The sequence below is a fragment of the Lupinus angustifolius genome, chromosome LG19, assembly GCF_001865875.1.
Source record: "Lupinus angustifolius cultivar Tanjil chromosome LG19, LupAngTanjil_v1.0, whole genome shotgun sequence".
NCBI classification, from domain to species: Eukaryota; Viridiplantae; Streptophyta; class Magnoliopsida; order Fabales; family Fabaceae; genus Lupinus; species Lupinus angustifolius.
Genome location: NC_032027.1, coordinates 820,286 through 844,905, shown reverse-complemented (window position 1 = coordinate 844,905; position 24,620 = coordinate 820,286). Strand labels below are relative to the sequence as shown.

The 24,620-nt window shown below is 29.9% G+C and overlaps 1 protein-coding gene across 4 annotated transcripts; it reads left to right on the top strand.

The window, feature by feature from the left end:
- LOC109334878 (9-cis-epoxycarotenoid dioxygenase NCED1, chloroplastic-like) lies at nt 18,349-20,887 on the top strand. 4 transcript variants are annotated; one of them, XM_019570865.1, is made up of 2 exons: nt 18,349-20,430; nt 20,486-20,887. In XM_019570865.1, the coding sequence occupies exon 1, from the start codon at nt 18,547-18,549 to the stop codon at nt 20,425-20,427; it is 1,881 nt and encodes a 626-aa protein (XP_019426410.1). In that variant the 5' UTR covers nt 18,349-18,546; the 3' UTR covers nt 20,428-20,430; nt 20,486-20,887. The 4 variants fall into 4 exon arrangements, with proteins under 4 accessions (XP_019426410.1, XP_019426411.1, XP_019426413.1 ...); XM_019570866.1 differs by having other exon boundaries at nt 18,349-20,431; nt 20,510-20,887; XM_019570868.1 differs by lacking the exon at nt 20,486-20,887 and having other exon boundaries at nt 18,349-18,761; nt 18,801-20,479.

Genomic DNA, 24,620 nt, shown 5'->3' with positions numbered 1-24,620 from the left:
TTAAAATAGGTTATTTTTTATCAGCTATTGATTGCATATATATTATATAACATATATATATATATAATATCCATGTTAAATATATATTATTAGAACTCATATAAAAGTTAGTATATCTTGTATATTATTACAACAAAGTGAAACAACACTTGGAAAAAAACAACTATGCCCTACATGTATACTTGAATCAAAAACATTTGAAGTAAATGGTTAACAGGTTTGGTACCAAAAAGACAAGACTATGATGCTGAACATGTATAATGTGATATTTATCAATAAAAAGAAGGAATCTTCACCATGTGGCATGAAGAAGTGTTGTTGAATTTCAATATATTTCCACGTACACAAAGGTCTCTTTGACTTAGTAAATTCCAGAGAGTCCACTTTGCAATATGCAAACAAATTCACGTAGCTATTCATCCTTCTATCACATCACTTTGCTTTGATAAATCAGTCACATATACATACTTTCCTTTTAGGAGTGTGATGCAAACCGGACATGTGGCATGTTCTTAGGGGTTACTAACTATCCATACTCATCTATCCAATGACAACAACTTATAATTAATGACCCTTCACAAATAAAGAAGACACCATACTTTAGTGCTTCAAGTAACTCTATCTTTTGGAAAACTTTAAATATGGGTAAATGGGGATAAAAATGTTTCAGAATAGGAAAAAAACGAATAAAGTGAATGATATAAATGCAAAAGATAATTATTGAACTAATGTTTTAAAGTTGAGTTAAGATATATGTTAAGTTCAGTAAGTATATCATATCATTGCATGCTCCACAATTGGTATTATAAGTATGAGTGAAATGTGGGTAAGAGAAGTGTCATAATAAAAAAGAATGCATAAGTTCAAATGAATATAAGTGGCAAGATTTATAGAACTAATGTTTTAAGTTTTTGGATCATGATATGAAATCTACTTATATATACTCATTGTTTGTCTAATTATTTGTAAATCTCCTAGGCTTTCTCGTTCCTAACACATGTAAAGTTTTTTGTTTTGTTTTTTATGAATGAAAGTTTATGTAAGTTGGGTATCAAGAAAGTTGGGAGGAGCCATAAAACTTATAAATGTATTTAGAGATTATCCTTAGATGATAATTTCACTTTTGCAATACAATTCAAACTTACATCTTCATGGGGTATGATGATATTTCTAATCAAGTGAATCAGCCATATTATATATATATATATATATACATTGAAAATCTTTTCATTGATAATATGTTAAAAATATATACATTGTCATATTGGATGGTAAATGATCTAATACAATGCTTATAAGTAGAAATGGGAGCTCAGACTTCCTGGTCAGGAAAAGGTAAGCATTTTTTAGGTAGGATTATATTACATAATCCAAGCTAAATTCAGGAAGCACCTACCCAAATGACTAAGTCATCGAGCCAAGGTCCATACACCCAGCTTGGCTAGATGACTGAGACATCTCACCCATGCCCACGCATAGGTGAACTCGTGACCTATGCCCACACATAGTTGACCACGACACGCAAGTACCAACTGCGCAACATAGACCCAGGAATGACTGAGATAGACAGACACCAGGAATAAAATCTGACTGAGTCAACCTGACCAACATTGACTGAGAGAAGCATGCACCAGGAATGGAAGCTGACTGAGACAACTTGTCCCACATGACCAAGACAGAATTAACTTGGACATGCCATATGACCGACGATATAACATCAAGGCCTTGGCCATACCATGACTAGGTCTAACACACCCGACCACCGCAGACTCACACCAACATGATACACACTTCAGGTGATGCAAGCTTAGATTGCTTGGACTCTAAGCAACCCAATCATATTCATTCCTTTGTATTTAGCACGTGTGTTATATAATTATGAAACTTGTTTTAGTTAGTTTGTTATTTGTTTTCATTATATAAATAGGATTAACATACCCTTTTGTAGCTAACTCAATTCATAAACAATCATCTTCATTATCTTGTTCAATCATGAAGTGTTATTTACTTCAATTCTTCTCTCACGAAGGTATCTTGATATTCTTTTAGGTTTCTCCCTTACTTAATATTGAATGTTGGTAGAGTTATTTTTTTGAACTAGAACTTGACCCTAGATTCTAAGGCTAACCTGACCTTGAATATAGATTAAGCCAACTTTTGAACTTGACCCTAGACCTAATTTAATATAATGCATAACCCTATAAATCTTCTTAATCTTACTTAGATATTAAATGAAATATATTTAGATAATTTTTATATATGATGTAAAAATTAGAGAATTAGTGGTACTTTAGAAAAAGATAAGTTATTACTTTGTATACAATTGAATTGAAATATACAAACATGATAAATGAGCAATCATGAAACAAATTATGTCGGGTTTTACTTGTCCCTTACCCAATCCTAAATATTCATCAAATCTAATTTACTTTTACTAATGTTTTAGATTTGATGAATATTGATTTTAATTTATATGTGAGTCCATATCACTAACTCATGAAATACATTCTTTCCTCCTATTACTCATTATTAGTTTTATTAATTTTTGAAATAGGTCTGTAATTTAAAGGTTTTTATTAAGATTATTATACTTTAAACATTTCAAATATGTCCCCTGTATTGAAATAAAATTTAATTGAATTATTATGAATTAAAAAAAACTGTTTTTAAGTGAAAAATGTTAGTTTTTTTATTTGGCAAAGATTATATTATTAAAGATGTAACATGTGAACAATTGTAAAAAGGGCTAGTTAAACCCCAAATATCATATAATATTTACAATAAATTGGCGACTTACAGATTACGATTCCACATGATGGGAAATATTAAAAAAATTAGGAGAATAAAAATTCTATTAAAACTTTTAAAATATGAGAATATATTTTAAAAAAATTTAAAATTATAGAAACCAATAGAGATTTTAATTTTTTATTTTCTTCCTTCAATTATTCTTAGTTTAATTCCGCCCTTAGTAACCATTAACAAACCATGAGTATCTATTGAAGAACATGGGATGACATATTTTGAAATATAAAACCACTCATTGTCTCTCACTTATTTCTTTTATCATCTCTTAGTATCTTATTTTGTAATAGAAAAAGTTGTCTAATTTGCAAATAGAGTGCCCCACACTCATGTTTCTTTATTTCTATGCACACTCATGTTTGTAACTCCGATGATTGTGCTGTCCATGTGTTCAAAAACAATATGTTTAATCTTTCTTCAGTAAGACACTATTTCTTTGTCTAATTCTCCCTTATAATTTCTTAATGGGGCATAGCCTTTCTTATCATGGCTTGTTTATAAAGATGCATGAACAAGGATCAAATCAAAAGGGTTCCCTTTGCTTTCTTGAAGCTTGAACCCTTCCATGTGAATGTAGGGTAAGAACCAAACATGATTGGTATAATTATATTAATAAATCCAAATGGGTGTGTCACAAATATGTTAGTTGGTAAGGTTAGTTGGTAGTTTTTTTTCTGGTAATCGGTTGGTTGGACCAGGAGTCCCTCAATTATTTTCTTTCGGTTACTTTTCCATCATAAGTGGTACCACAAAACTTTCGTGCCATCTAAGTTCAAACATGATGACATTTATAAATATTATTACAAGTTGAAGCCTAAAAGATTAAAAGCTTGGGAAGCATTTTAATTTGTACATATACTTTATGTAAGTTGCCTCCACAGTTATGTACCATTCATGTGACCATAGCAATTGTATCTTATATCTTTTTCTTTTATATGAGGAACATGGTTGTGGGGGAGTAGTGGATTGAACAAGGTAACAAAAACAAATAATAAGATAGACATAATAATAATTTAAAATTAAATAAATATATTCCCAACATTAACAAAATATGATTAATATCATGTAATAATTACTCATAATCTTGTCATGAACGGCGCAATGGAATTATTAAATTCCTATTGGAGGGATTAAGCCGTTGCTACTTTTGGATAGAATTATGATTTATGAATGTAGCCACACCAAATTAAAGGACACTTGTATTGAACTTAATTTGAGGATAATTGAGTGCGGTTTGCGTTTCTACAATTTTTATTTTAAAAGAAATGGAATGATAGTGATGTGCCTCTTTCTAGAAATACGAAAGAAAGAGGGGAGAATCATTGTGTCTTGAAATATCTTCAAATCCATTGCCATGCGAAATATATATAAAAATAAAATATGTGATTATATGGGTTTGAATTATGATCTTTAATTTGGAATTAGAATCATAATTTTAATGGCTGATTTGATAGGTATAAAATATAACTAATTAAATTGTTTTCAAATAATTTCTACACAATGAATTATAATTATACAATTAAATATGTTTTTAGGTACATTAAAAAACAACACAACATAATACCATAAACCCATCTATCACTATTATCTTCAACATTATTGAAATTTTAACAATGTCATAATTTATTATAATCTCAACAAAGATGATCTTTTAATCAATGCTTAGATTTATATTATAAGATAATGATAAAAACTGCCCTAAATATATTGTTTAAGGGAGAAAGAAATGAAATTTTGTCTTGAAAATGATGTTTTCACACTTTGAGAAGTATTGAGTTTAGTTTTTGAATGTTAGTTTTCTTCTTTTATTCCTACATAATTCTCTTAGGACATTTGTTAAAACAACCTTACATTTTAAACCCTAAAATGCAACCCTACATATTTTTTGTTTTTCAAGTATCCTCCCCTATTTACCATGGTAGAACACATTATAACTTTTTCTACCCATATTAAAGAGCTCGTATTAATCTAAACCAAATTCTATACGAATTATTACATGAAGGTAATTAATTAAGTACTACCTTAGATTAACTTGGAGGATAAAGTATCATGCACTATTTAATTACCTCAAGTTAAAATGTCAACACTAGACACCAAATATTCTATGTTAAGTGTTGAGCATGTTCAACCATGTGTGCACATGGAAGATATTGTTAAGACAAATCATAAAGCGCAAATGATTCATGATGGTCTCTCCATTGTGTTAGTCAATCTCTTCTCATCAATGGTCTAAAGTAATTTATATGATTTGGTCAGGCAAATAATTGTTGAACTCAACTTGACCCATATATTAATTGAATTTTAGTATTCCATAAACTAATGGAATTGATTATGTTTTGAAGTTCAATCATTGATTTTTCTGTCTGTAACACAACTTCTTCCGAACATGGATTTGATTCATCAAAGGAAACATTTATTTTTTTGTCCTAAATTTTATTGAGTTTTCTTAATTCTACTTGGGGTTTTCGTGATGTACCCACATTTTCATTTATCTAAAATGGAGAAATTTGAATTAAAATTTTGTGAATAAACATTCATTGGTGCATATTAAGAAATAAAAACTTACACCAAAATTCAATGCAATTTCACTATTTTGAGTAACGTTACACATATTAAGAAATAAAAACTAAAAATAGTAACTAAAACATAAAAATATTTCGTAATTTTTTAGTAAGTGGTAAAAATTAATTAATATAATTTTTATTTCATAAGTTGTGGTTTTCCAAGGTACGCGTTAACAAATTCATATTTATTGTCCATATATGGCACAGAATTTCATGTGCAATCTGCTACATGAAATAGTCATAATTCTCTCAATCTTCATTATATCATTGAGTTTTTTAAATTCATGAATAAGTTTATTAATTGTTTGGTTTAATCATTGAGTTTTTTATTTGTTATTAATTGGTAGGTTAAGTAGTACATACTACCAGTCACGTGAATTTCCTTTGAGGGTTTGAAACATTTCAGCTAATTTTTCTCCTTATCAAATTTCATATATGTGTTATGATGTGTTCATAGATATTTATACAATATCTTGCAATCCATCTATATTTTTTAATATTGACTTTTTAAAATAAAATAACTATAAGACTTGAAAGTTGTATACCAACTAATGCAATGAACCCTGTAATTGTTTTTATATTTTTTGCTAAATTGTACTCAAATAATTAACTACTGCAATTTTATTCTTTCATTTATGTATATCTATCAAAATAAATTATTGAATCATCTCACAAGTCATTGTAATATTTTTAAATAAAAAATTATTCTATATATTTATTTGATCCGTTCAAATCATATCTCATTATTTTCATGTGACTTTGGATATATATATACACGTTTATTGTCTTACTTGGTATGCCATAATTGTGTCTCACTCATTACATTAATTTTGAGGACAATTTAAAGTCATGCATGTTTTTATACTAGAAAAAACATGCATATTGCTTTTTATAAATTTACTTTCCTATTTGTTCCACTTATATCCTCGACTTGTTTGTTTCATCATGTGAATGCCTCATTTTTTTTCTAGTCTTATTATCTTGTTTCCACATTGACCGTAGGGTTAGTAATGAAACTTTCTATAGAAAACTTTTTTATTTTATGTTTAAGAAGGTTTTTGAAGTCATTGGAAGAAGAGACCGCTTATATATTTTTATAGCTACTTGAAATTGTTCATCAAAAACCAACTCTTCTATAATTAATATATTATTTTAAAATTTTAAAACAATTACCTATATTTCTTCATTTCTTCATATTATTTGTTACTTAATTAATCTTAATTATAAATTGTAATTAAATATTTTTGGCTCCAAAACTTTAAGTCAAGATATATCATTAAAATTCTTCCAATCTAAAATTTATAAATAAATATTAAGTGTTATATAGTTTCCAAAAAATCAACTATGTTATAAAACTACAATAAATAAAGCGTGAGAAATTCAAACATGCAATTTTCTCTATAATGTTTTAAAATAATTTTAGCCCAGTGTGTTGGTGAGTAGAGTTGACCATGAGCCGGATTGAGACGAGGCAAAGGTTGTCCTAACCTGGTCCTAAATGTTGGTTGAATTATTTTTTAAACCCAGACTCAGCCATAGACCCGAAGCTAGTCTGACCCCTAAATATCGACCGAGCCAGCCTTTAAATCCGACCCGACCCTAGATCCGACTAAATATCATACATACTCATTTTAAATAAAGTCTTTTCAGTATTTTTTATTATTATGAATATGTAATTTGATATATAAAATGATATATGTGAACCCAACTTATCCAACCAAATGTCAACCTCAACCTAGTGTCGCCTCCACCATAACTGATTCAACTTCCTATCCTTTTTCCTCTATCCTCCCTCTAACCGAAACTACACATCAAGGAGAATTAGAATTATGGATCGATCTTCATGGTCCTCCAATTGATCATTCTAAAGTTAATTTCACTCATGGAGTTTTTAATAACACTGATTCTGAATTGGCTAATGCGAAGGAAGTTTGGAAATTGGGGCAGACTTTGGGAGTGGTTGGGTCAGCAGATGAAGATGAAAACATTTAGAATTTGATGGGCTTGGATAATCATGGCGACAAAGATGGAATTTTATTAAAAGGAAATCCAAATGGAACCACTGACAGCGAAACATTTAGGATGGAGAAAGTTCAAGTTTCTCCATGAAGCTCGCAACTTTGAATGTGAGAGGGTTGAGTGGTGCGATGAAGAAGAGGGTGGTGAGTTCCCTTGTTAGAAAGGAAAAAATTGATTTCCTTTGTATCCAAGAAACTAAGATGAGTTTAATTGACTACAATCTTTGCAAAACTCTTTGGGATGGTTCTGACTTTGATTGGGGGTTTCAATCTTCGATTGGAAATTCTGGTGGTCTTCTCAGTATTTGGAGAAAAGAGAAATTTCAGAAGATCTCCATTTAAAGCGGGAAAGGTTACTTGGGTTTCATTGGCAATTATTCTAATACGAATGAGCTTTGTATCTTAATTAATATCTATTGTCTGTGTAACAACAACGAGAAGCGTGAGGTTTGGTTTGACCTTGAACAATGGAAACTTGATTCTAACATTGACCTGTAGTGAACATCATGAGTGTCTTACGGAAATGTAGGATTTTAATATTTTCATAAATAACATGAATCTTTTGGATCTTCCTCTTGATGGAAGAAAATATACCTGGGTTAAAGGTGATGGTAAAACTATGAGTCAACTTGACAGATTCTTGATCTCAAATGCTTGGTTGAACTTCAGCATAGCGCTTCCTTCCCAATCAAATAAACCACTTTCCTACTCACATGGGTATGCTATCAAACAACAGTTGTTCAAATCTTTGGAGTATCAATTGGTTAGCTTCATTTTTTTTTTCCTTTGTAATTATCTTTTATTAATATAATCTTCTTTTGCCGATAAAACAAATAAATGAGTGATCATGGGACAGGTCGAGCCAGATTATGTTTGGTCTCCACCCTACTCTAAATATTGACCGACACTATTTTTTGAACGCAAATCCTATCATAGACCTGATGAGACTCGATCCTATTTGAACTCAATTATAATTAGACCATATCGAATGAGCAGGTAGGTTTGGGTCCCCAATTAGAAAGTACATAGGAAGAGCATTTCAGAATGACATATACGCTTTTCAATAGTGTGAATCTGTAAATATAAAACACATTAACATTAATAACAACAGTAGTTTAATGAAAAGGTGGGGACCTAGCACCTACAACTCATTATAGAGCCACACGACATATTATTTTTTTTAAAGTTAGACACACACCAAACTATAATCACATGCTTAAGGAGAGAGACATCGGACACGTCAAAGTTCGTGTATGGATTGATGGGAACTACGTGCTAATCTTTTATTCGCTTAATTAATAATTGATTAAACTTAGAATCATGATAATGAGTAAGTCCTCTCAATACATAATTAAATAAGGTATATTTGAACAAAATGCATTATCTTGATTTTATAAAATACCAAAGATATAGACTAATATTAAAATATGAAAAATTAAAACTTTTAGAATGGGTTAATTGTTTTAGAAAAAATTAAACAGAGAAAATGTATATTGAAAACTAAAACGATAGATATTTCAAAATCTTAAATTCATCACTTTTAATATAACTTTTCTACTTTTAAAATTATAACCAATACACTAAGACGTCGATTTACATTTCCCTAAACTTCCATTAAATTATGATTAGTCTCTACCTACCTATAGATGTGCCTTTCAGTGTGAAATCATTGACCAACCTGCCGACAAAATATCTTAGTTTTTTAGTCTCATTCATTTTTACAAGACATTTAAGAATCCTTTTTATAATATTATTTGTATAATTTGAGTACATTAACTTTTTCTATAAAAAGTTTATTTATTAATTGAATATAAATAAAAAAGAATGAGTCTATAAATTCATTAATTCAGTATAAAGAGACAGAGAACAAGTTCCAACAATGAATTGACAAAATTAATACTATCAATTGTGTTAACAAATTTTCTTAATTTACAAGCATGAAACTACTCAAATGGGTCATATAAAGAGAATATGGTGAGTAACTTTTAACTATGGATGGCAATGGCATAAGAGAAAAATATATATATACTGATAGTGTAAAAAAAAATTATATTATTATTGTATCATTTACCGTTCATTTGTAATTATGATTGACTTTTCAGAAAAAATAATCCAAATAAAGAATGGAGAATACACTAACTATGTATACATTTTATATTTTAAATACATAGAATTAATACTTATGCCACAATGCAGGCATGAGTAGTGATTACTGGTCTATTTATGGGTACTCAAGTAGGTACATGTGTAAATATCAATGATTTTCTAAGTTTAAATATATATATATATTATTTATATATTTTCTAATAAACAATATACATAAAATATTTATTTTATCAATAATAAAATTTATGTACATCTTAAAATTATTATTATATTTCATTCACTAAAATTCATTATAAAGTAATGATAAAATAGATAATATATAATCATAAAATGATAATGTAAAATATATAAAATAATTACAAATAAAATTTATAAATACGTTAGTATATGTGAGGCGAGTATCATGATATTCATCTTCACCCATAAATTATTTTTGTTGGTACTTATTGTAGGTATTTATGCAGATATCGGTAACACATGTATTTTTGTCATTCCCACTTTTCACCCTACATTTATATAAGTTCTTACAAATAAGTTAGGTATGGGTAAAATAAGGGTAGAGCAAGTTAGGGGTTAACATAAAAAAGACAGTACAAAATGCATTCAACTATATAAGCCAAAATCTAAGACTTAGCCTAACATACTTTAAAGTCGCATTTGATTTGTTAGCCTATTATATAAGTTTATAAATAAGCTTACATGCATAAAAATAATTCTCATGTACATGAGTCAATAACTCTATATTAATAAATATGTTAATAACTATATATATCTGTAAATAGATCAATAGGTTTTTACATGTAATATTTTAAGTAATAAAATATAGTTATAAGTTATTAAATGGTATATATAATATTTATTAAATACATGTAATAATAAATGGTTTTTTTGGTACATCTATATTCATACTATTAATAAAGACAAAACATGGTGTAACTACCACCATGATATAACTTTACAATTAACAATTTTATATTTCTACAAAAAACATATAGTCATATATATATTTATTATCAATATATTAACCACCCTCTTACCTTAATTTGACCATTAAGATAAAAAAAAATATAAAGTGCTCTTAATATTCTAATTAACCTAAATATTTGATACTAAAACGTAAAAATATAAGTTCTTATAATAAATGGTTTGATATGTACGCTAAATGCGCTTCTTGTTTTTTAAGTTTGAGTTTGATTCTTTATTTATATAGATATTTCCGGAAGTTTTAGTCCAACCTTTTTGTTAAACGACTAGGTCAAATTAAGCCTTAAGTATGCCAAATCATATGTTATTAATGGGTAGTCTAGCCTGTTCTATCTCTACCTAATGTCATTAATTAAGAAATAACAATAGAAACAGTGCATAAAAAATAACAACTTTCAAAACCTTAATGCAATTGAAAACATTATTATAGAATATATTTTACATTGTTTTATCAATACTTTTAGGTACCAATAATACATTAGTCTAGTGGTGTAAGACTTTATTGGATCCTCAAGATTGTCAGGTTCAATTCCGAGGAGCGACACTTGTTGGGAGGGACAATCACGAATTCAAAAAATGGTTAATTTCTTACCAAAAAGGTGATGGAATAACGTTGGTAATACAAAAAAATCATTTTTAGTATTAGTTAGCATTCCTTTTCATTTGTGTATGAGGTGATAGGGTAAAACAACCATTAAATATATGATTTTTTTATCAGTAAAAGTAATATCATGAATGATTAATTAACACAAACTACTCATGTGGCTTATTTATTTTTATCATTGACTAACTTTTGAACAAAACATAGCTAAAAAATATGTAAAATAAGATTAGAAAAAGATATTAGAAAAATGTATATAATGTTAGATTTAAATGTGATGTAGTTTTTTTTTTTGACTTATTAAAAATATAAAATGGTGACTCAATATATGAGGGTTCTATCTGGTGAAGTTACAAGATTTAGACAGCCTGCTTCCAAGATTTCTATAATTATCAAAAATATATTCTCATGTGAAAAAATTATTTGAGTAAAAAAATTTATTAAAATTAAATAAAACACACATTTAGTGATGTATAAAACATGTGCAAGAGTATATTCACAATTTCCTTGTCCATTTACATAAAATAACTTTTTAACTCTGTACAAAAATCAAACCTAATAATCATTTGAAAATAATAGATAGGTCATAGTGTCATAGGCAACGTAACATGCACGATTACCCGACACGTTAGTACCTTTAGAATGTTGGATTAATTTATGCGTCATTTAATATTGAAAAGAATAATCATCTTTATCAAAATCAATCCTTAATAAATATTATAATGCATGAAATAATTTTGAAATTAACTCTTTTTAGAGTTATAGGGTTATCCATGAGACCATGACATGAAAGCGATTATAATATTCAAATTTTCCATTTTACTATGGATTAATTAAAGTATTTTTATTGTTTAACTTATTCAACAAAACACAATGGAGGATATGGTTGGGTCATCCATTATAAGCCGAAAGCCAATTATTAAACAATGTGAACAACCTTGTTTGAACGAAGAAGAATCATAGAATCTCAAATGAAAATAATAATATATTGTGTTGGAAGAGAAGAAAATCTTTCTGCAGAAGATACGTTCATATAAAAATATAACACTAGAGGACATAACCATTGTTTGTGTCATAAATCAGGTGTAAACAATTAGTTTTATGGCAGGTATAATTGCTTAATAATTAGTAGCTAGTTTTATGGTAGGTAAGATAGTTAATGATTTAAACTGACAAATTAAAAAATATTATATAATACGTAAGATAAACTCTTATTGTATGATCAAAAAGTGAAGATTCTCGATCCGTCAAAACAATGGTAACCTTAATTAAAACACACATTGAAAGCACAACGAAAATAAAAATTATGATAGAAATAAAACCACCTATTTTATTGATATTTACGTGTCGGAAGGTATGTGTTTTTAGTTGTCGACAAGAACCTTTGATGTACACGAAATGTTTATGTTAGAAGAATTTGTTAAGCCAAAAATTAAAATAGCAAATTAGCAATTAAATTGAATCTGACAACCAACGGGGTTGATTCAAATGGTACATATTTGATTCTCCTAAAGTAAGGTCTCGGAGAGATTACCTTAAAAATTGTTTTGAAAGATTGTTTGAGGTGGTCATGAACAAAGATGCAAGTATTAGCTCTTTGGGAGAATAGAGGAATGGTGTCTGGTGTTGGTCTTTGAATTCACGAAGGAACTTGTTCTTATAGGAACAAGGAGAAGTAGAAGACCTTCTTAAATTTTTGGAGGATGCGAGACTTGTCCAAGACCTTGATGATAGGTGGTTATGGCTTCATGATGAGGGTGGTTTATATTCAGTTCGAAATGCTTACAAGGTGCTTCAAAATGAGGTTACAAATATTGATAATGATTTCTATAAAAGGTTGTGGGCTTGCACTGTTCCTTCAAGGTTGAGATGCTTAGTATGGAGAATATCCTTAGATGGAGTGCCTACTCGTTTGAATCTAGCTAGACGTGGAGCTCTAGGTGATCAAATTCCAACAGGGTGTACTTTTTATCGTATGATGGAAGAATCCATTGATCATTTGTTTTTCACTTGTCCTTCATCTTATGATGTTTGGCAAAAACTCTACTCTTGGTCCGGGCTCTGTTCAGTTATCCCCAATGGTGTCAAGAGCAACTTTCTTGCTCATTGGAATCTGTTTCGGTTGGAAAAAAAGGTTCATCAACAATGGATGTCTATTTGGTTCTTTACTATTTGGTCTCTTTGGTTGGTTAGAAATAAGGTCATTTTTTAGCATTCTAGCTTTAATCTAGACGAGGTAATGTATTATATTCATCTTCATTCTTGGAACCTTCTTATGGCTCATTTTTTCTAGTTTTACTTTCTCCTTTATGTATGTTTGGAACCTTTCTAGTTGTCTGAGATGTATTGTGTAATGCCTCTGTGGATAGGAGTATCACTTGTTCTCCTAACACCCACTATTTTCTTATTTATTAAATGAATTGCCAATAAAAAGGTCTTGGGTTCGAATCTTGTGGATTGAAAAATGCATGTTGGAAGAGCTAGTCTCACATACCTATGGATGTTCTCGGCTTAGACATGATTGCCTCTAATGCGATGATATCTATGGGAAACAAAAAAATTGAATTCGACAATCAATTACTATTTATAAAAAACAATTAATACCTAACATGAAAAAGAACCTTAACTTGTCTCAGAGAGACCCTCATTTGGTCAACCATACCAATAGCATCTACAAAGAAATATTTTTTTTCACTTCTGCACTATGAATAGGGAGTTTCCCTTTTGAAGAAATTTACTAAACCTTTGAGTTTACTTACTTATTATTTCACTCTATCTTTTACTTATTATTCTCTGATATTTTACACATCCCTTTCATATACTGATTTAATTATCGAAAAACATTTTCAGATACATTCCTAGCGTTTAAGCACTTCCACAACTATATGAGAAGATTCCAAAAGACTCATACTATCAAGATCCACCTTGTCAAGACCCAAAAACAATATTTTAAACCTTCTAAATAATTTAGACACTTTCAACCATAACAAACAGTTTCATTAACATTTTTCCCATATAATAATTTATTTGATAGTTAATATTTTTTCGATTAAAATTATAATTTAATACATTTTATATTTTAGTCACCTTTTTAAAATTTATGTGCGTTTCCACCTATGCTATTATATATCATTCTTTTTTATCGTTAATAAGATATAATGACATTATTAAAAATCTGAAAAATTATTTTTAATAAATGTTAATTTATATTTTTATGAAGTTGGATTTCTTTTTAAAGGATAATACATAAAAATAGTTGTGTGTTTCTAATAAGTTACTAACATTAAAAAAGAAAATATGCCATATATCCAATAGTAATCCAACAATATAACATAAGAGGAATATTAATCTTTATAATTTCGTGGTCAAATGTTCGATTTATAAGAATGACACTTGTTAAGAGAAACAATAACATATTCCAAAAATGATTAATTCTTTATCCATAATAATAGGTATGTGTTATTTCTATAAAAGGTTGTGGGCTTGCACTGTTCCTTCAAGGTTGAGATGCTTAGTATGGAGAATATCCTTAGATGGAGTGCCTACTCGTTTGAATCTAGCTAGACGTGGAGCTCTAGGTGATCAAATTCCAACAGGGTGTACTTTTTATCGTATGATGGAAGAATCCATTGATCATTTGTTTTTCACTTGTCCTTCATCTTATGATGTTTGGCAAAAACTCTACTCTTGGTCCGGGCTCTGTTCAGTTATCCCCAATGGTGTCAAGAGCAACTTTCTTGCTCATTGGAATCTGTTTCGGTTGGAAAAAAAGGTTCATCAACAATGGATGTCTATTTGGTTCTTTACTATTTGGTCTCTTTGGTTGGTTAGAAATAAGGTCATTTTTTAGCATTCTAGCTTTAATCTAGACGAGGTAATGTATTATATTCATCTTCATTCTTGGAACCTTCTTATGGCTCATTTTTTCTAGTTTTACTTTCTCCTTTATGTATGTTTGGAACCTTTCTAGTTGTCTGAGATGTATTGTGTAATGCCTCTGTGGATAGGAGTATCACTTGTTCTCCTAACACCCACTATTTTCTTATTTATTAAATGAATTGCCAATAAAAAGGTCTTGGGTTCGAATCTTGTGGATTGAAAAATGCATGTTGGAAGAGCTAGTCTCACATACCTATGGATGTTCTCGGCTTAGACATGATTGCCTCTAATGCGATGATATCTATGGGAAACAAAAAAATTGAATTCGACAATCAATTACTATTTATAAAAAACAATTAATACCTAACATGAAAAAGAACCTTAACTTGTCTCAGAGAGACCCTCATTTGGTCAACCATACCAATAGCATCTACAAAGAAATATTTTTTTTCACTTCTGCACTATGAATAGGGAGTTTCCCTTTTGAAGAAATTTACTAAACCTTTGAGTTTACTTACTTATTATTTCACTCTATCTTTTACTTATTATTCTCTGATATTTTACACATCCCTTTCATATACTGATTTAATTATCGAAAAACATTTTCAGATACATTCCTAGCGTTTAAGCACTTCCACAACTATATGAGAAGATTCCAAAAGACTCATACTATCAAGATCCACCTTGTCAAGACCCAAAAACAATATTTTAAACCTTCTAAATAATTTAGACACTTTCAACCATAACAAACAGTTTCATTAACATTTTTCCCATATAATAATTTATTTGATAGTTAATATTTTTTCGATTAAAATTATAATTTAATACATTTTATATTTTAGTCACCTTTTTAAAATTTATGTGCGTTTCCACCTATGCTATTATATATCATTCTTTTTTATCGTTAATAAGATATAATGACATTATTAAAAATCTGAAAAATTATTTTTAATAAATGTTAATTTATATTTTTATGAAGTTGGATTTCTTTTTAAAGGATAATACATAAAAATAGTTGTGTGTTTCTAATAAGTTACTAACATTAAAAAAGAAAATATGCCATATATCCAATAGTAATCCAACAATATAACATAAGAGGAATATTAATCTTTATAATTTCGTGGTCAAATGTTCGATTTATAAGAATGACACTTGTTAAGAGAAACAATAACATATTCCAAAAATGATTAATTCTTTATCCATAATAATAGGTATGTGTTCGTAATAAGCTACTAACACAAAAAGAAAATAGACCATATATATATCCAAATGGAATAGTAATCCAACAAGGAACATTAATCTTTGTAACTTTGACATCAATGATTCGATTATTAGAAATAATATTGTTGGGATGAACAATTAAAGAAATTAGTTTGAGAATATCATTAACAATATCAAAAAAAACTTCCAAATTTCTATCTCTTAGTTCCTTTACCTTCGTTCTTGCAATGTTTGGTATACCCCTATCGATGTTTATTTAGAGTTCTCACTACACGATACTTCCATTACAACCTGGTCCCCTCTAGTACATACCACAGCTTTTTGTATATTGTGACAATGATTCATTTATCCATTACATATAAAGAAATGAAAATATCTCTTCAAATGGTGCATGGCTCTTGTTACATCATGCATTACATCATTTCTTTTTTTATTAATAGTATGGTTTTTAGTAGGTAATTTTTTTTTTGTAACACTGAATGTCGAGAAAAATATATCAAAAATAAAATGGTGGAGGAAAATAACATGTATCATCTAATCTCCTTTAATTGTTACTCCTTTTGTAGTAGGCTATGAATTAAACGTAATCTATGTCCAATAAAAAACATAGCTATAATTTACAAGTAATGCACCCCCAAAAAAACCTAGCTCTACACGTAGTATGGAGTCAATTTATGTCATTTTAATTCTGATACTGTATAAGAATATTTTTTCTTATTTTTTGCACAGCTTGTAGACTTTGAAAATGTCAAACTACATGAACGACGGATATAATTTTGTATTTTCATCAAAACAATTGTAGGAAATAATGTAACCCGACACTCCAAATAGACATATCATGTTAATATTTTTTATAGGCAAATATTAATATATTTTTAATTCTTCAACTTTTTTATTTATATATTCCTTAAGTTCTCGACCCTAATCACCTTGCGACTCTCTTGTGGTTAAGATAGTAAATTGGAGTAAAAAAAACAGAGAGAAGTTGATTATGTGATTGATTAATGAATTAAAAAAGTTGCACGTGGATGGTAGAATTTTCTAATTAAACTTCAATTGGAATAGTTAAACTATAAATGTGAAAATGATGCTAAATAAAAAAGAATAAAAGGGTCATAAGGAAGTGAAGCGTGTGGGGCAATATTATGAATATGATGTGACCAAAATATATGAAGGTAAAGAAAAGGGTCACAAAGAGAATTGGCCACGTATATTGGAAGTGACACTCTCATTGAGGTTGTAACGCGGGGTTAGACGTGTACAAAATAACAAATGCTTTTTCCACTTAACCAATCTATCATCTTATATTGGTATTTAGACAAAGGTATGAATGAATAAAAAGCCCAACTCTCTTTCTCTTCTACTCTAATGGGCCAATAGAGAATCATTGTTAAAACACTCTTTGTTTTGCCACTTCATTTTAAAAATGGTTTTTTTATGTGACTATTGACAAAGACATGTAGTAATACTTGTATGTTGATGTGAAATGTAAGCAAATGATACTATATACAGAAATGAAATTATGTTTTATTTTTTCTTAGTGTCATTCTCATTAAATAAGTGATCGAGAGACCAAAATTTTAAATATGCTGATTCAATAGTTAATAGATATTGAGAATATTTGTTGAAGGCTCTACTTTTGTACGTATGAATTATATGATCAATTAAAAAATTAAATATTTAAGAAATTGAGATTCTTTTTTATTTAGAACAACACATCTAAATATATGAAATAAATTGATAAATTGTGAATTTGGTGTATGATGTGAATGTTTAAATTAAAAAATGTGGTCTCCCTTTCATTAATATCACTTCTCTCTATTATTTTTTGTTGTCATCAATTGTCATGTGAGATTGCTCTCAATTTAAGGAACTTTGGTTATATTATAATCTTATTCCCCTAGTTTATCACATAGTATTCCTAGGCACATATATACATGAGCCTTTTTTGTATTATGGAGAGAAAATGAAATATAGGGGATCGTGGCATTGTATTATGCATCTATGTCCCGCATACAACCTCACTTTGTCTTCATCACTTATTGGCCATTCTACTTTTTTTATTAATCTCCTTTCCCTATTTTTCTTTATCCTACACGTGGTTTTCTCTAACATGTCATAGTTGAATATTCATTCTTCTACCCCATCTTCCACTATATATATCCCTTCTCTCATTCCACACTCTCCTCAAACTTTCTCACAAACATTCACTAAACTTACAACTCTCAAATCCCAAAACACACCAATATTTTCTTCCTCTCAAAACCAACCAATAATTCTCATTCTCTTGTACTCAAACAACACACAAACTCTACAATTCAAGTTACAACTACACTTACCCATTTCCACTTTTTCAAAATAGAGAACCATGGCATCACAAGCAACAATATCAAACACATGGATTAACACAAAAGTTCCATCATCATCTTTCAAAGAATTAGGCTCATTAAGTTCAAATCCAACAACCTCTCTTTCCTTTAAGAAAAGGTCCACCAACAATACTAAAAAATCCAACAACAAAAACACCATCTCATGTTCCCTTCAAACATTCCACTTCCCCACACAATACAAACCATCATCAACAACAACAACATCATCATCATCATCCATCACAAACACAAACACAAAAACTAGCACCACCCCAACAAAGGAAAACAAGACCCACCAACAAATTCTCTCTCCAAAACAAGAACCTCAAAAAAAGTGGAACCTTGTTCAAAAGGTAGCAGCCAAAGCCTTAGACTTTGTCGAAACAACCTTAGTCTCCCACGAACGCAAACACCCACTTCCCAAAACCGCCGACCCACGAGTCCAAATCGCCGGAAACTTCGCTCCGGTACCGGAAACTCCCGTCCAACACTCCCTCCCGGTGACCGGAAAAATCCCAAAATGCATTGAAGGCGTTTATGTTAGAAACGGCGCCAACCCTCTTCACGAGCCTTCCGCCGGCCACCACCTCTTCGACGGCGATGGAATGGTTCATGCCGTCCGGTTCAAAGACGGTTCAGCCAGCTACGCGTGCCGGTTCACAGAAACTGAACGCTTGGTTCAAGAAAAAGAACTCGGAAAACCGGTTTTTCCTAAAGCCATAGGTGAACTCCATGGTCATTCAGGAATAGCTAGGCTTCTTCTTTTCTACGCTCGTGGACTCTTTGGAATCATTGATGGAAACAATGGAATGGGTGTAGCAAACGCTGGTCTTGTTTACTTTAACAATCACCTTTTAGCTATGTCAGAAGATGATTTACCTTACCATGTTCGAGTTACTGAAAATGGTGATTTGAAAACTGTTGGGCGTTACAATTTTGATGAACAACTCAAAAGTACAATGATTGCACATCCAAAAGTTGATCCAGTAACCGGTGATCTTCATGCTTTAAGCTATGATGTTATTCAAAAGCCTTATCTTAAGTATTATAGTTTCAACAAAGATGGTGTTAAATCACCTGATGTAGAAATTGATTTGAAAGAAGCTACTATGATTCATGATTTCGCAATCACAGAGAATTTTGTAGTGATCCCAGATCAGCAAGTTGTGTTTAAATTGAGTGAAATGATAAGAGGAGGATCACCGGTTATTTATGATAAAGAGAAGGTTTCAAGGTTTGGGATTTTGGATAAGAATGGTGTTAATGGTGAAGGGGTTAAGTGGATTGAAGCACCAGATTGTTTTTGCTTCCATCTTTGGAATGCTTGGGAAGAGAAGGAAAATGATGAGGTTGTAGTGATTGGTTCTTGCATGACACCAGCTGATTCAATATTCAATGAATGTGATGAGAATTTGAAGAGTGTGCTTTCTGAGATAAGGCTTAATATAAAGACAGGGAAGTCAAAAAGGAGAGAAATAATTGATGAAAGTGAACAAGTGAATCTTGAAGCTGGTATGGTGAATAGGAACAAGCTTGGTAGAAAGACACAATTTGCTTATTTGGCTCTTGCTGAGCCATGGCCTAAGGTTTCAGGGTTTGCAAAAGTTGATCTTTTTAGTGGACAAGTCAAAAAGTATATCTATGGGGATCAAAGATTTGGTGGTGAGCCTATGTTTCTTCCAAGAGATACTAATTCAGAGAATGAAGATGATGGGTATATTCTTACATTTGTGCATGATGAGAAGGAGTGGAAATCAGAACTTCAGATTGTGAATGCTATGAATTTGAAGTTGGAGGCTACTATTAACCTTCCATCAAGGGTTCCATATGGTTTTCATGGAACATTCATACATTCAAACGATTTGAAGAACCAAGCTTGATGACAGCTGTCGCGGCCCGATTTTTGGTTACGCGGCCCGATTTTTGGTTACGCGACTGCTTGTTTTAGCAATAGCTCTTCAATTTGGTGTGCATTGGTTTCTTGAGGAGGGAGATTTACCTGAGGGATTGTTGCAGATATGTCCCCGGAATCACTTCCTCTGTTGTTTACAGCAGCAGAATTTTTACTCTGCACTTTTTTTTTTCCAACTTTTTTTGGTGTTAATTTTGAGTGAGAGGTTTTGAGGGACCAGCTTGTAGCTTTTGGCTGTAGTTAGAAGTTAAGCTCAGTTGGTCTCTGCTTATTCTTTCACTTTATGTGCATGAAAGTATAAAAAAAATCACAATATAGAGTGTGATATATAGATATATGTATACTATGTTTGTACCATGTTCATGGTTGTAAATCTTATGTTAAGCACAGTTTTCTATTGTGAATACCATAAGTACTATTTTATTTCACTACTCTATCAATATCCAAAATAGTTTCATTTGAATCCTTGGTTTTGTAATGATTTGTTAGATGCATTAAGCTTTGAAGGAAAAAGTAGGAGCAAAATTCACTATGTGCCTTTTGAAAATATATTAATTTGTGATCTTATTGTGATGTAATTGTGATCTGATCATATTTTTGTGTGAGTATGATAAACACAAGATGTAACCCCAAATTAAAACTTTTGCATATGCATATAAAAAATATCAAGTAATTATTGTAGAGATAAGTTTATTAGTTTGAAATGTTGAAATCACGTTACAATCCAATAAGACGTTGATCTAGTAATATAAGGATTTACTAAATCCTCAAGATCGATAATTCAATTTCTGGGAGCAATATTTATTAGAAAGAACAGCCACGAATCCCCGAAAGAATTAGTTCCTTACTCTGAAAGGTGAGAGAGTAACATTTCTAGTACAAAAACATTGCAATCAGCAAATTCCATCAAATATTAATATGTCTTCATCACAATAAGTTTTGTAGCTATTGCAAAAGGTGGTAGCACTATATTGGAGATTGGTGTCTTGCACATGTTGAAAATCATGAGTACCCAATCAAAGCCAAACATGTGGGCAAGAGCAACATCTTCCCCCTCCCCTTAATAAGTTGAAACTAGTAACATACACATGCCACTAAATAACTGTCAATTCACAACCATAATATCATTATAGGTACAAGACAACTTTGCAAATTTTGCAATTTGGATGTTCCAATTAGAATTTAAAGATAACATGAAGCTTTGATATTTATAGCACATTGGTATCTCATCTCATTCACCATCAAATTTGATGTGTAGACTAACTCATGGTGTTATTTTCTAATCTATATGATTATAGTTGTCTTATATATTTGTTAAGTAAAACTATGGTGTTCATATTTTAGTTACTTGGCTCAAATAAGATCCTATGAAAAGTACTCATGGTTCAAATCGAAAAACAACATCATTTGTTTAGAGAGTAATCATTCATGCAATGATAAAATTATTAGATTATTATACGATTGGGTCTAAATCTAAAAAGTAACCTACTTATAAAATAAGAACACATATTTTTACTTTCTTTTAACTCGATCTATTGCATGAGAGTCTCATAAAAATGGGTAGCCCTATTATTAAATCATTGGAATTGAGACAAGATAAGATGCTTACAAAAGTCTAGTAGAGGAAATTGTGGAAGTTTTATTGGTATATTGTGGAGAAAATTAAATGACACAACCATAGAGCACAAACAAAATGCATTATTCTTAAACCTCAATCATTGAGGAGAGGACACTCCCTATGTCAAGGGGCTTAGGTGCATGGAGGGTCCAACCCATGCAAAATTTTCATCTTAAGATGAGACTTTTCATCATGTCAAGCAACTTGTTGTAACATGAAATTATCTAATTAGTCACTATATGATTATGGGTAGTTCTGTTAGCTTTGTTTGTAGCAATGTGATTAGGTATGTAAGTCAATGTCTTTTTTTGCTCATTCAGTGGTTTTGGAAATTTGCACTATGGTTTGCTTCACTCATAATAATGCACATTGTCATGGTCTTTTTTGTTTTGTTTTGTTTTTATCTCAAGAAATAATGTCCATTGTGCTTTGTACATTGATATTTTAACCAACTTGATCATTGAGTCAGACTCTCTCATGGCTTCAACATGATGCTAGGGGATTAGGGTGGTGGAGCATTATATACAAATCATAATATTGTTCTTTATTTTCTAACAATAATTCTAGGGAAATGATATAAATCTCAACAATAATTACCTCACTAACATCAAGAAAATTTATGTGTTAGATTGATTACTTTAAAAAAAATGATGATTTTGGTGTCTTCAATTGATCCGGATTGTTAGATGAAAGATAGATTGACTTATATTTCAAATTCAGTAAATTAAAGTCAAAACATAATTTAGAATCGAAATCATCGATCTAATCTTCATTCAAATCCTCGAATTTGCTAAAGTCACCTAAATTAATCACTTAAAAATTATTTAACCCAATATTGAAAATGACCTTCCTTACAAAAGTTTGCTATAGAGTTTGTTATCAATGTATACGTACATAAGCCCCTAATCTAACTAAAATTGATCGAGTAATTGTAATCAAATGCCTATTTGCCAATAACTTATGCAATGAATCTTTATAGTATAATATGAATAGTGTGTGTGATATCTATTTCTAGTTCAACACTTCATTTGTCTATATGGAAGTTAGAGATTAGGATTTAGTAACTATATATTCACACTTAGGCACGTGTTGTAATTAGCATGCTGTTGTAATTTTGTGTTTTGGATTAAAAAGCATTCAAGAATCCGAAAGAGAACTTTTTTTTACTATTGGTGTTTAAGAAGGGATCATGTACATATATATAACACCTTTCGGTGGTTAATTTTTTTAAGTTATCTTTATTGTTAAAATTTAAGATAATGGAACCAATTAAATATGTTGAATGTGGGAAGAAAAGTCTCATGAATTTTTTTGGTCATACGTACATTTTCCTGTTGATAATATAGTTTCCACTAAGTGCTTTAACAATTATAATTAATCAAATCCTAATGCTTTAATAGTGCTTTTCTTGAGTCACAAACTACCATAAACTCGTGTTATGTGATGAAATGGTTCTTCTTAGAGTTTAATAATCAAATATATATATCTTGAACCCATATTTTTAAATGTGTTAATACCACTTTCAGCATATCAAAATGACTTAACTAAGTACTAGTTTAGGATGTGTGGGGGCACATGTAAAGGTTTATGAAAATTCAATTGGTCCTTATTATAGTTTTATAAACCTTTTGCATCTAATGGATAATGCTCTTCGTCACTCTCCATTTAACAAGAAAATGAAAACCTTAATCGTTGCTTGCAATTTTTAAATCTTTTGTTCCACTTCTTCCTCTTTCTATATTCAATTGCTACTTGTACGGAAGCTGACACTTATATGAACCAATTACCACACTACTGTATAATATTAGGATGTTAGTATTATTTATAGATGAGGATCCTCTTTAGGATAGTACTTAAAAAATAAAAGAAAAAATATTAAGTTGTAATACTTTTGTCTTTTAAATGGAATGTGATGATATTTTTTTATATAACTGAGAGTATCTCTTCATTTTAGGCAAAGAACTAATTTCAATCGGGTATGTGGCTGCTCCTCTGAATAATTGGCGCTTATAAAAATCGAATATTTGACATTTTGATCTATCTGAGAATTCATTGTGACCTAACATTACTAGATCAAAGCCTTGTTGGTGGTGATAACACTTTTAACCTTACATGTAAAAAGTAAAGACTATAATTTGTCTCTAGAATTATTTTTTATTATTAACTATTACAATTAATTGTTACTCAATGATTAAGACATTTTTAAAAAAAAATTTGATAGTTGTTTTTATAAGATATTTCAAAATTTCATGAAACATTTATTGATTTTCCTTATTTGTTATTATTAAAGGCTTTTGCTCTCTTTCTTTTATTTTGGATGAATCAATAATTCATACATAATGGAAGTAAAACAAAAATTTGTTGAAGTATTATAATATTAAATGAGTGTAAAAATGTAATTTTAATTGCATTATTATTTTTAAAAATTATCAAGAGATTAACTAAATTAATTATGTCTTTAAAATTTAGTTGAAAGTACTTAATAATAAGGATCATGGGTAGTTATTTGGGTCTCCGGATTCATTAGGATTAAGGGTTTACTT